The 11,863-nt window shown below is 37.4% G+C and overlaps 1 protein-coding gene across 1 annotated transcript; it reads left to right on the top strand.

The window, feature by feature from the left end:
• The first annotated feature begins 307 nt into the window (after positions 1-307).
• Positions 308-11,377, top strand: LOC110800665 (autophagy-related protein 11). Its single transcript, XM_022005972.2, has 5 exons — positions 308-2,199; positions 6,746-8,327; positions 8,635-8,855; positions 9,043-9,256; positions 10,624-11,377. The coding sequence occupies exons 1-5, from the start codon at positions 1,256-1,258 to the stop codon at positions 10,993-10,995; spliced, it is 3,333 nt and encodes a 1,110-aa protein (XP_021861664.2). The 5' UTR covers positions 308-1,255; the 3' UTR covers positions 10,996-11,377.
• The last annotated feature ends 486 nt before the right edge of the window (positions 11,378-11,863 follow it).

The raw sequence follows: 11,863 nt of genomic DNA on the forward strand, positions 1-11,863 counted from the left end.
TGAAAAAATTTATCACTAAAAAATAGATAACTTTTACACATATAAGCTTAACTTTTAAACATTTTGAGTTAACTTTTATTCTGGTCATGTGTACAATATTTATTATACACCATTTGTAAATAAGAATTTGTGTAAAATCATACCCCTGATACGCGTCAACCAGTGTTATTATCCTTTCTAATTTTTTTTAAAAAAGTTTTAACATTTCTAATTTTGGGATTACATACATTATGAGAAGAGAAGCAAAAACAGAATCAGAAAAAGTTTTTTTTTTTTTTTTAAAACAAAAAAGATAGAAATAGAAATGGATAAAAAAAAAGCTGCAACCTTTTTGTAATCTTCTCCAAACTCTCATCAAAATCGAGGAGGAGAGAGAAATAGAGAAGTGAAGAACCCTTCTCCTACCAGTTGTTGGAGTTACTTATGGCCGAAGCTTCTTCATCTTCACAAACACTGGATTTTTATTATTTTAATCTTTTTTATTTGAGATAATTAATCAAAGTATTATCTTCTACTCCTATTCCTATCACACGAAGGATTACCCATAAAGAATTTTTTATTATTTAACCCTAAATTCCCAGGTTACGTGAAACCCTTGTTGTCGTGTCGCGTAATTTCAATCACTTTCTCTCTCCTCTACAGTTTATCTTTTGGTCCAAGTTCGTTCCCTTTTCATTCTTTCAATCTTCTTTCTTTTTCCCACAATTTCTGTTAATCTGTTGGCAGATATTTTTTTTTTCTCTGCTTAATTTGGTAAGAAATTGACGATCAGAGTTCATTGATTGTTTTGTTTGACTGTGAATTTGGCATTTAATTGACGAATCTGTTGATGGTTATGTTAGATTTTGGGGGTTTTATGACGATTTCTTTGGTGGGTGTTTGATAATTTTAGGGTTTTGTTGATGAAATTTTTGATTTTATCTGGTGGGTATTGAGAATTCTGGACTGATTTGGTGAAATCTTCTCTGTTACATTGAAATTCTTCTGTTTTATGTTTGCTGATTGTGGGTTTGTTTGACATAGAGCTCGAATTGCTTGTAGTTGCAGTAAGCTTTCTGCTAACAGATTTGTGTTTTGTCTACCCAATTTTATGGTTGGGTAGGAATTATCACTAGACATTTAGTAAATTCTGAGTAGCGGTGAGTTGTTTGATTAGTTTGTGTTCGCTCCATTGGGTTGTCTGATTAGTTCTTCAGATCATTTGGGATAGTTTAGGGATTAGGTATTAGTGGTTTTTCGTTTTTCTTGGGGCAAAATGAGCTCGAATGTCACTGGTGGATACATAGGTAGGGGGAAGCTTTTGATCCATATTGCTGAAAATGGACATTCATATGAGCTCGATTGCGATGGTTCCACTGTTGTTGAGGCAGTTCAAAGGTTTATTGAATCAATGGGAGGGGTTCAGTTTGGTGACCAGCTTCTTCTGTGTGGGGATATGAAGTTAGAGTCTAATGAGGTGCTTGGGACATACAAGCTGCCTTCTGATGAACAAGAAGTGTTCTGTTTCAACAAGGCGAGATTGCAAGCCAATGCTGTACCCCCTCCTCAAGAACAAATTGAAATCCAGGTCATTCCAGAGCCATCTCCACCATCTTCGAACCATGATGCTCATCCATTGGATAATGCTGTTGATCCTGCACTCAAAGCGTTGCCTTCTTATGAACGACAGTTTCGGTACCATTACCATTGTGGGCATGCCATATACAGTAGAACAATTGGGAAATTTGAAGTCTGTGAGAGGCTTCTGAGAGAGCAGAAGGTGCAAGAAAGGGCTATAGAGATTGCAAGGCGTAACTTGGATTACTTTTTTAGGATACTTAATCAAAATTACTTGGATTTTCTGAAGTGTTATTCGCAGCAGCACCGTTCACATTCTGATCTGTTGTTGAATTTTACAAGGGAAATCGAAAAGTTAAGATCTTGTAAACTTATCCCAGCTCTACAAACATCCTCTCGCAAGTGTCTACTGGATCTTGTAAAAGAAGAAAACTTGAGGAAATGGGTTGAGAATTGTACCTGTTCTCACAAGCAGTTTGAGAACAAGGTTTCACAATTCAAGCACGTGTTTGGAAAACTGAAGCATGACGTTGAAGAACTATTTTCAAGCAAATCATTGTTGCCAATTAGGGATCTGGAGTTGATGATCAAGGAACAATATCGACAAGTGAATGAACAGAGGAGTATTATGCAATCTTTAAGGTTAGTTTTCGGTTGAATGTAGGTTCATAAGATGATGCCATTAGGTGCTTTTATACCTATGACTTGTGTGTTTTCCATACTACCTAGAATGAATCTTCTCTGCTCTGCTCATCCCTTGGTTACTGTACATTCTTTAGTTGATATGTAGTTGATTTTCTTTGATGAATGGTCGTGAGCCTGAAGATTGTTTGTACTAGTGTGCACTTTTGATTTCACAGATGCGGTATAAATAGTAATGCTGCAACATTATAATAATTTGAGTTGTTTTCATATAACTATCTAACTGATTTTGTTGCTTCCTACAAGCTCTTCGATTGCTCTCCAGTTGTTTGTGGCTTTATGCATTCCAGTCTGTGTATGTGTGTAGTATAATTAATACCCTTCATAGTTTTGTAAGTAGTAGGGCACGTAGTCCAGTATAGAACACACCCTGCTGTAGAAGTCTTTTGTGTCCCTTCTTTGTTGGGGCCCTGTGGGGGAAGGGGATGTAGAGTATATGCATGTGAGCATATCTTCCAGTGTGTGGCTGGTGGGAACATATTGATGACTATCTTAGGTACTTGAAACATTTTGTTGACAAGTGCAGAGAAATAAGGAATTGTGTTAGAAAGATACTGGAGGGGGGGGGGGGTGTATTTGAGATAGAAGGCTGCGTATAAGAAAAGTAATAATGCCCTTAAGGTCATTTTTTGCCTACTTAATCAGAAAATTCAACATAATTCTTCTTGCCATTAACTTGAACCTCCTTATTGGATGCTGGCATTTAGTCTTTATATTGTGGCCACTTGGAAGAGTTGATTGAGAGTGATATGAGTTTATTGGGGATTGAGGAATATATGACGTTGGATAGGGCGGGCTGGAGGGATATGGTATATGCCGATGACTCATCATGACCGTTGTGCCTCTTCTTTAAACTGATTTTGGGATGATGTCAGGTGTTTCCCCATGACCCCAAAAGAAGTTTGCTGCAAAGTTGGGAAATGAAGAATGGATCCTATCTTTTTGGGTGATTTAGCACGTCTTTATGTAACTTTTATTAAGGTTCTTATAACTAAATTAAATAGGTTGTGCATCCACGTGGTGAAGTTAATTTGAGAGAGATGAGGGATGCCAATTCCATTGAAGGGGAATCGATGCAAAATATAATACTCCGTACCATTTTAGGACTAAAGCAGATAGTGCTAAGAGTAGTGTTGGTAGAGAGGTAGAATCTTTGTTGTTTCTAACTTTGGATCAAAGGCTTCTAGGTGAGGATATTTAGTCCTTTCTTCGGAGTTGTCTATCCTAAAGAAGAATTATACTATGGGAGTATGGGGTCCAATCATTGTCCAATAACATAGGATAAAATGGGGTACTGGGAAAACTATGAATATTTTGTTAACTACTGTTTGGAAAATTTAGTAGTATTAATCCAACCTTTGACCGATTTTCTTTTATTAAGCCCACCTACGACATATTTTTCAATAATCCCACCTTTACTACCCAACGACTTTTATTGGGCCCAAATGGTCATATACCTATTGTAGGAATGTAGGCGGTAATATGTCACTAAGTGACAATACTCTCTCTCGATATATTCGGTCACCATCATCACCATCTCGTTGACTTTTTCACCGGATACCGGTCACTTAAGCCCAATGAAAGTCGTTGGGTAGTAAAGGTGAGATTATTAAAAATATGTCGTAGGTGAGATTAATAAAAGAAAATCGGCCAAAGGTTGGATTAATATTACCAAATTTTCCTTACTGTTTTCCATTCAAAATGTTCATTTGTTTTATATGATTTACTTCCGATGGAGCCAAAAATTCATTTGTTCTTTTGGCTGTGGGATGTAATAGACTAAATCAAAATGACTCTTAATACCTCTTCGCTTCCTTTCCATGAAGTAGAGGATGGTCGTCCCGTTGTTGTCCCGTTATCGCTTTTGGGTCAATTGGAAACAACCTCTCTGCAATTGCAGGGGTAAAGTTGCCTACGTCCGACCCCCTCTTACCCCGCTTCTTACGGGAGCCTCTTTGAGGCATGGGGTAATGATAATGATAATGAATGACTTTTAGGAGTTATAATAATGTGGTTTCTATTGTATTTTCATCCTTGTCACAAGAAAGACAAGAAAGATGAGATTTGTTATACTTTGGATTGTTGGGTCTATTTGTTCATCTACTTAGCAAGAAACTTTTGACTTTGACCTAGAAAATTAGTTAGTGTAGCTCAGTAGGATGTCTTGAAACATCAAGAGATGTGTGCATGTAATATTTTAAAACCTAGGTCTTTAGATAACTTGTGGTTTGTTAGTGATTCTTGGATGAAGTGTGGAACTAAAGACGGTGTATGACCTATGTTGTGTTGGTGACTTTTTGTTCTGGGTAAGCCAGTCTTGTGGCGGCGGTGCTATTTTGATAAGGTTTATAGGCGGTTCTTGGATGAAGTTTTGAATTGAGGGTTTTGTTCTGTGTGGTATGAGTGATTTGGTATTTTGAGTACAACAGTATCGTGAGTGCTTGGATTTCATCTTTTCTCTCACGTTGATGTTTCTGGTTTGATTGTTGTCATAAAGTGAGTTCTTAAGGTTTGTTGGACGTAAATAACTACAACAATGTTAGCCTTAATCGTCATACTTATGGACGTAAACAACTGGGTTCACTGCTAGTATGATGATGTCATACTTATGGATCGTTCTACTTTGCTTAGAGTTTTCAATGGAGTATGAATGTACAATTCCTAAGACCTAGTTGTTTCATGTTCCTTTTACTCCTGTTTTTTCCGGTGGTCTTTGGGCTTTCTCAACCTCCTTTAATATTTCAATTTTCAGTTTAATGAACCGAATTTTCATTTTAATGAGCCGATGCTGCGTAAAATTGGTTTTGTACATTGGCTAAATGTTGCAATCGGTTATCCTTCTTATTCTCGATATTTTGGAGACTGTCACTCCGACTTGGTTGGGGGCCTCTTCATTGTAGACTTCATCCCTTCTCTTCTGACCACACGTTCATCTCCACCTATGTTTTGTGCCACATTCATCTTCTGAACAGCAACAACCCAATTATTTTATTTCACCTTCTGAATGTAGTATTCCATCCATCCCTTTCTGTCTCCATTTGTTTGTTTAAATCTTTTCGAAGTTGCAGAGGATTATAGGATGTTTCCTTCTGTTATTCTGCGGCTAAACTAAACATTCTAGAGATTCTCAGTGCATTGAGAGGAGGTTTCTGGGATCAAGGAATAGCATGGGGTGGTGTTGGTTCCGTAGTGTTCAAAATATTGCCTTTAAGGGGAAAAGTTTTGTTAACTTCATTTAGAACCGGCTGTAACTGATGCACAGCATGAATTCCTTACGTTTCATCTGCTGTTGATTTAGGCTTCCTTTCCGCCCCTTTTCACATTTTGTAAACTTCTCTTAAATTTTGTTTAACCTTTTTATAACTTGGGTGCTACAGCTTTCTTTAAGATTAGACTAATCCTCTGGCATAGGTTTGAAGCTCATGAATCATAATCAACACAAAAGTCCCCAGTCATCATCTCTAGTCTAGTTGATTTTCCTACCAATGCGAAAACACAGATCAATTGTAGTTGTTTTTTAATTGAAAATAAATGGTATAGCAGCGTCCATTTGATTTTCACGAGATAGATTGTAGACACTAGAGTTAACCTTCCAAGACAGTAGGCAGCCACGTGAACAAAATTTTTTTTGCCCTGTTTCATGGATGAGTTGAAAGTCACATCAAAATGTTCTCTACTTATTATTTCACAAAATTGAAGGTTAATTGCCATGTTTTTAGTCCAGGGTTTAACAGAGAGTTCCTCTCTATTATTCCACACAATGGAAGGCCAAATTACCATGTTTTTAGTTCAGGGTCTAACAGAGCGTTCCTTTCTATAATGCTGGGTTAAGGTTGTTTGCATTTGACCCCTTTCAGATTGTGCTGCTGTTGGGAGCTTCTTGTGCTAGATTGATGATTTGGCTAGGTCATTTATGATTTCTGACGGTATGTTGTATGTCTGAGTGAACCTCATATAGTATTCTATATATGGTTTTATGCCATTGTTGTAATTTGATAACGCATATGGCTTTGCCATCTTGCTTCACTTGGGAGTTGGAACCCAGTTTTATTTATTCCATTACAAGATATGTTTTTGTGTTGTAAGTTTTTCCGTTTTGAAGCTCAGATGTTGCATCCATACATCTTTTTTTTCTGGAGACGTATCTTTTAAAGCTGTTATTTTAAATTTAATATCTTAATACGGGTTCTTTGTGATGTAGGATGAGTTTCAAGTTCAATTTGTATCCCTTTTGTGATAAAAAATTTCTTCAACTTGAGTTTGATTTTAAAATGTGCTAGTGGCCGTGGGTGTGTGTATGTCTGTTGGCTTTCGAACTGAATTGTGTCACTGTATTATTGTGAATATCATCTTCCTTCAAATTGCATGACGTACATTTTGTTATGTTCTCTTGCATGTCTTAACTCTATTTTGTTATGTGTAGCAGTTCAGTTATTATACTTTGAGATTTCTGAGTCCAAATGATTTGTATATTTGTCCTTTGCAGCAAGGATGTTAGCACAGTAAAAAAACTGGTGGATGATTGTCTATCAAGCCAGTTATCCTCTTCTCTCCGGCCTCATGACGCAGTTTCTGCCCTAGGCCCTATGTATGATGTCCACGATAAAAGTCATCTTCCTAAGATGACAGCTTGTGACAGCTCAATATCTGATCTTCTTGATTACTGCACAGATAAAAAGAATGAAATGAATAATTTTGTTCACAGTTACATGCAAAAAATTGCATATATTCAACATACCATCAAAGATGTTCGTTTGCAATTCAATGCTTTCTCAGAGGCAATTAAGCGTCAGGATGCTGTTTTTGAGGGCTTAAAGGTGGTTCGTGGTATTGGCCCTGCTTATAGATCATGTCTAGCTGAAGTAGTGAGAAGAAAAGCCTCAATGAAGCTTTACATGGGCATGGCAGGACAATTGGCTGAAAAACTTGCTACAAAGAGGGAGGATGAGGTGAGGAGACGAGAGGATTTTTTGAAGGCACAAAGCTCATTTATACCGAGGGATGTATTAGCTGCCATGGGATTGTTTGATACTCCTAGCCAATGTGATGTTAATATTGTTCCATTTGACACTAGCTTGCTTGATATTGATATCAGGGATATTGACTGTTACGCACCTGAGTCTTTGGTTGGACTTCCATTCAGGAGCGAGAAATCCGGATCTTCTAGGACCTCACTTTCTATGTCCAACAACAGTTCTGTTGAAGGAAATGCTGTTGTTACTCATGAAAAGGACGAGGACCTCCTTGATTTTTGTGACTTAGCAGATGTTGCTGGAACTAGTAAAATGGAAGTTGAAAATGCAAAACTGAGAGCTGACCTTGCTTCAGCAATTGCAAGGATTTGTTCTTTCAGCCCTGATGTGGAATATGAATCACTTGATGATAGTAACATAGACAGTTTGCTGAAAAATGCTGCTGAGAAAACAGCTGAAGCATTGCAACAGAAAGATGAATACGTTAAACATCTTCAATTGATGTTGAAGGCCAAACAACAGCAGTGTCAATCGTATGAGAAACGGATTGAAGAGTTGGCTACGCAATTGTCTGACCAGTATATGCAGGCACGGAAATGTTTGGACAAAAGTGATGCCACTTATGCAAAATCAGATGATTGCAGGTCAGGAATTTCGGATCATGGAGAGAGACAACTTGCTTGCCGATCTAGTGATCTCATGGATGAGATTTCTTGCACATCTAACCCAGCTGATGCAAAAGATGGACTTTTGCCTAGGATGACTGGCAAAGCCCAAGAAGTAGACGAGAATATGACCGACTCTTCTGGAATCCAGAATCCTCATTTAGACTCATCTATGATGGATCCACAACGAGATGATCAGCTGCTTGCTACTGGTAGTTCTGTAGATGTCCTCCCTTCTGAAGCTCCTGGTGACCTTAGTCTGAGCACTGCTAAGGTCAATACGGATCATGTGTTGGAACTGCAAAGTGCACTTGAAGACAAGGCAAATCAACTGACTGAAACTGAAACCAGGCTCAAATCTGCATTGGAGGATATATCGAAGCTTGGCTTAGAGATGGAAAGCAGCAGGAAGCTACTAGATGAATCACAGGTATAGCTATTACAGATGCTTTATGTTTTTGAATATGCATGTATATGGACTTGTTCTTTTCTCTACTTATTTACTTATGCCTTTCCAGATCCATCTGTCTAACTGAAAATTATGCAGCTAAAAAACGGTATATTACTTCTTGCTTACTAGGATTCTTCTTTGAGATCCTAATTGTGGCTTAGCTTAATCCAGCTTGTTTTAACTGCAATTAAAATGAGGCTTGCTGTGCCGACATGTGTTAAAGCTTGGCCCTTAATCTCTCTTCTTTAACCTTTTTCCTCCTCCTTCCTCTATGATTTGTTCACAGATGAATTGTGCTCACCTAGAGAACTGCCTGCATGAAGCTAGGCAAGAAGCCCAAACTCATCTTTGTGCTGCTGACCGGAGAGCTTCAGAATACAACACACTACGTGCATCTGCTGTGAAAATGCGTGGCCTCTTTGAAAGACTCAAGTCTTGTGTCAATGCTTCCGGGGGGGTTACTGGTTTCGCCGATGCGTTGCGTTCTTTAGCTCAATCTCTTGTCAGGTGGGAACCAATTGAAAGTCTGTTTGTCTATTTGCATGGTGCATTATTAGTTGTTTCTACTTGTTCTGCTAAGTACATCTTTCCTATTGAACATTCCTTGGCTGATTGAGTTTTCTGTTGTGTTCAACAAGTTGGTTACTGGAATAGTATACTGAAACTAATGTCATGTTTTGTTACACCATTTCAGCTCTACCAGCGATGGTGAAGATGATGGTAATGTCGAGTTTCGTACATGTATAAGGGTCCTTGCTGATAAAGTTGGTATTTTATCGAGGCAACGTGCTGAGCTGCTCGATAGGTACTCAAAGGCTGAAGCTGCAAACAAGCAGCTCTCAAAGGATTTGGAAGAGAGGAAAGAATTGGTTAAGACTTTATACACAAAGCATCAACTTGAGAAACAGGTATTTTCATGATCATGATTTTACATTATCAATACTTATCCGTTTCAAAAAAATTGCAACACTTTTAGTTTTGCGACTATTCATCTACTAACTTTGGCCATATATTTTTACTACTATACTAAAATCGAATGTTATAATAAAATGTGGGTGGATTGATTTCATTGTAAGGTTTTAAAAAGAAGTATAATTAGAGATATGTACGAATCAAAGTTGTGATTTTTTAGAAACAGAGGAAGTATATCGTATACTTCACCATTAACCCATTGCCTCTCTTTAGACTCATTATAGCAAGTTAGATTGGTTGGAATTTGGATGCACAATAACTGACCTATGTAGTCATAAAAAGGCTGTTTCTTTATTCCCTTGACCAAAAGCACTGGCTCAGCCTAATATACTCTTTAAGATGTGAGTAAATGAGAGATTGGTCCGTTGCATTGTTAGCGAAAGCCTTAAAATTGCAAAATGCTGACTTTCAAGTTCATTTAGAAGAGGATTGATGTTCATTTCAAATATGAAAACAAGAGATTTATTTTTCCCTATCCTTACAATGCATGTTGGATCTTAACAATAAATCAATTACTGGATAAAAGGTTCTCCTTGAAACGGTTTACTGTGATGCCTGTTAAACTGTTTTAACTTTTACTAATTTGAGCTGCCAATTGCCATTGTACCTTTCTGATGTTTCTGTGACAAGTTGGCATTTTTACATGTTGCACTATCAAGTGCTTTCCTGAAAACTTATCACCTGACAGGTGACGGAATTCTAAAACATACAGACATACCTTCTGATTTCTTTCATTGCATGCACTCTCCTTTTTACTTCATCGCTTCTTTCACCTTGTTGGTTACTCAGGTTACGTCTATGTTCTAAGTTCTACATACCTAGCCTTTTTAGAGTTAAGGTAGGCAATTTTAACAAGTTTAAACTGGAGAAGCAGACGACTTTCTTGAATGTTGTTTCTGAGAGCTTTAAAGTTTACCATGCCATGTAGCGCTTTCCTCCTTCAATTCAACACATGTCATTCCATGTCATCCATATATATTCCAAAATCCCAAAATTAGAAACACATGTGTAGTTATAGTTTATACAAGATTCGAACCCATGACCACTTGATTCAAATGTTCATGATTTATCCACTTGGCTATGTCATGTTAGGGGAAAAGCTCTATATAGCATATTAGAGAAACGGAGAATTGTGTTGAATCAAGCTCTATATGAGCTTTTAAGAGTTCATAGTATCAAGCCTTTCGAATGCTTGAATATCATTTACATTATCTGTAATTTCCACTTCATTAATCAAAATCTTCTTCTTTAATCATTTATATCTTTATCTACAGTATGACTAATTTTTTCTATCCTTAAACAGGCAAATAAGGAAAAAATCTCTTTTTGCCGTTTCGAGGTCCATGAGATTGCTGCCTTTGTCCTCAATTCATCAGGGCATTATGAAGCAATAAGCAGGAACTGCCCCAATTATTTTCTATCTCCAGAATCCGTTGCCTTGTTCATCGATCATCTTCCCATTCGACCTGCCTATATAATTGGTCAGATTGTTCACATTGAGAGACGTGTTGTGTCAAGGCACGAACGCAGCAGCAGCAGTGGAGGTGATCAACCTGATTCATCTGATAGCACCTTAGCCACTCGTCTTCCTGTGGGATGTGAATACTTCATTGTAACAGTTGCTATGCTGCCTGATAATACCACCACCACCATTCATTCGCCAGTGCCTTCCTGATCTCTGGCAATAATCCTAACAGACATGATGGAAGTAGGGATAATAATATAAAAAAAAGGAAAAAAAAAAGAAACTGTAAATAATGTATCATATTTGAGAAACTTTCAACATTCAAATCCCTCTCCTTCACTGGAGGGTTCTTGTACAGTTGAATGCTGACTTTGGTCTTTAGACTTTTTCCTTTGTAAATAAGGTTACTTAGCATAAAATTGCGCTCTGAATCTGCTTTAGCCTGTTAGTTTTGTGGAGTGGTCTTTCAAGGAGCTCTAAGTCTCAAGTAGGATTGTATCATGTCCATATGGACATAGGTGACTCGTATTGGTATTATCAATACATTGTTAAGAAGTACCGATGCAAGTCATTTGGGATATCGGTGCTGATATATTTTGTGTTGGTACTAAAAATGGTTGATTTGGGTGACTTATGTCCAATTTGGACACACCTGATGTTTAGCATCCCTTGTTTTTTCCGTTAAGCTAAAGGTTTCATACTTTTCACCTGAATAGAAAAAAAGAAGGTCCACACTAGTTCATACTAACAGTTGTCAGGTGAAAATAATGAAGCTTTGTATTCGTATTGGTAATGTTTTCGTATTTCAGGTGATGATAACGAAGCCTCAAACTCGTACTTTAACTTGAGTCATTTTGGTAACATCAGGTTTTTGTTGAACTTCTGTCATTTTGATAACATCTGGTTTTTGTTGAACGTAAAATTAATAAAAGGATCATACGACAAATAAGAAACGTATGGAAGAGGATTAACCATGACAAGAGTTGGGCCAAGTTGCAAATAATTGTGTCATAGCTGTTCTTTGTCTACCCATATGTTTAGTCACATCTGATGAAAGTACAAGTTGTAAAGTACAAGT

This window comes from Spinacia oleracea, chromosome 2 (genome assembly GCF_020520425.1).
Source record: "Spinacia oleracea cultivar Varoflay chromosome 2, BTI_SOV_V1, whole genome shotgun sequence".
Classification (NCBI taxonomy): domain Eukaryota; kingdom Viridiplantae; phylum Streptophyta; class Magnoliopsida; order Caryophyllales; family Amaranthaceae; genus Spinacia; species Spinacia oleracea.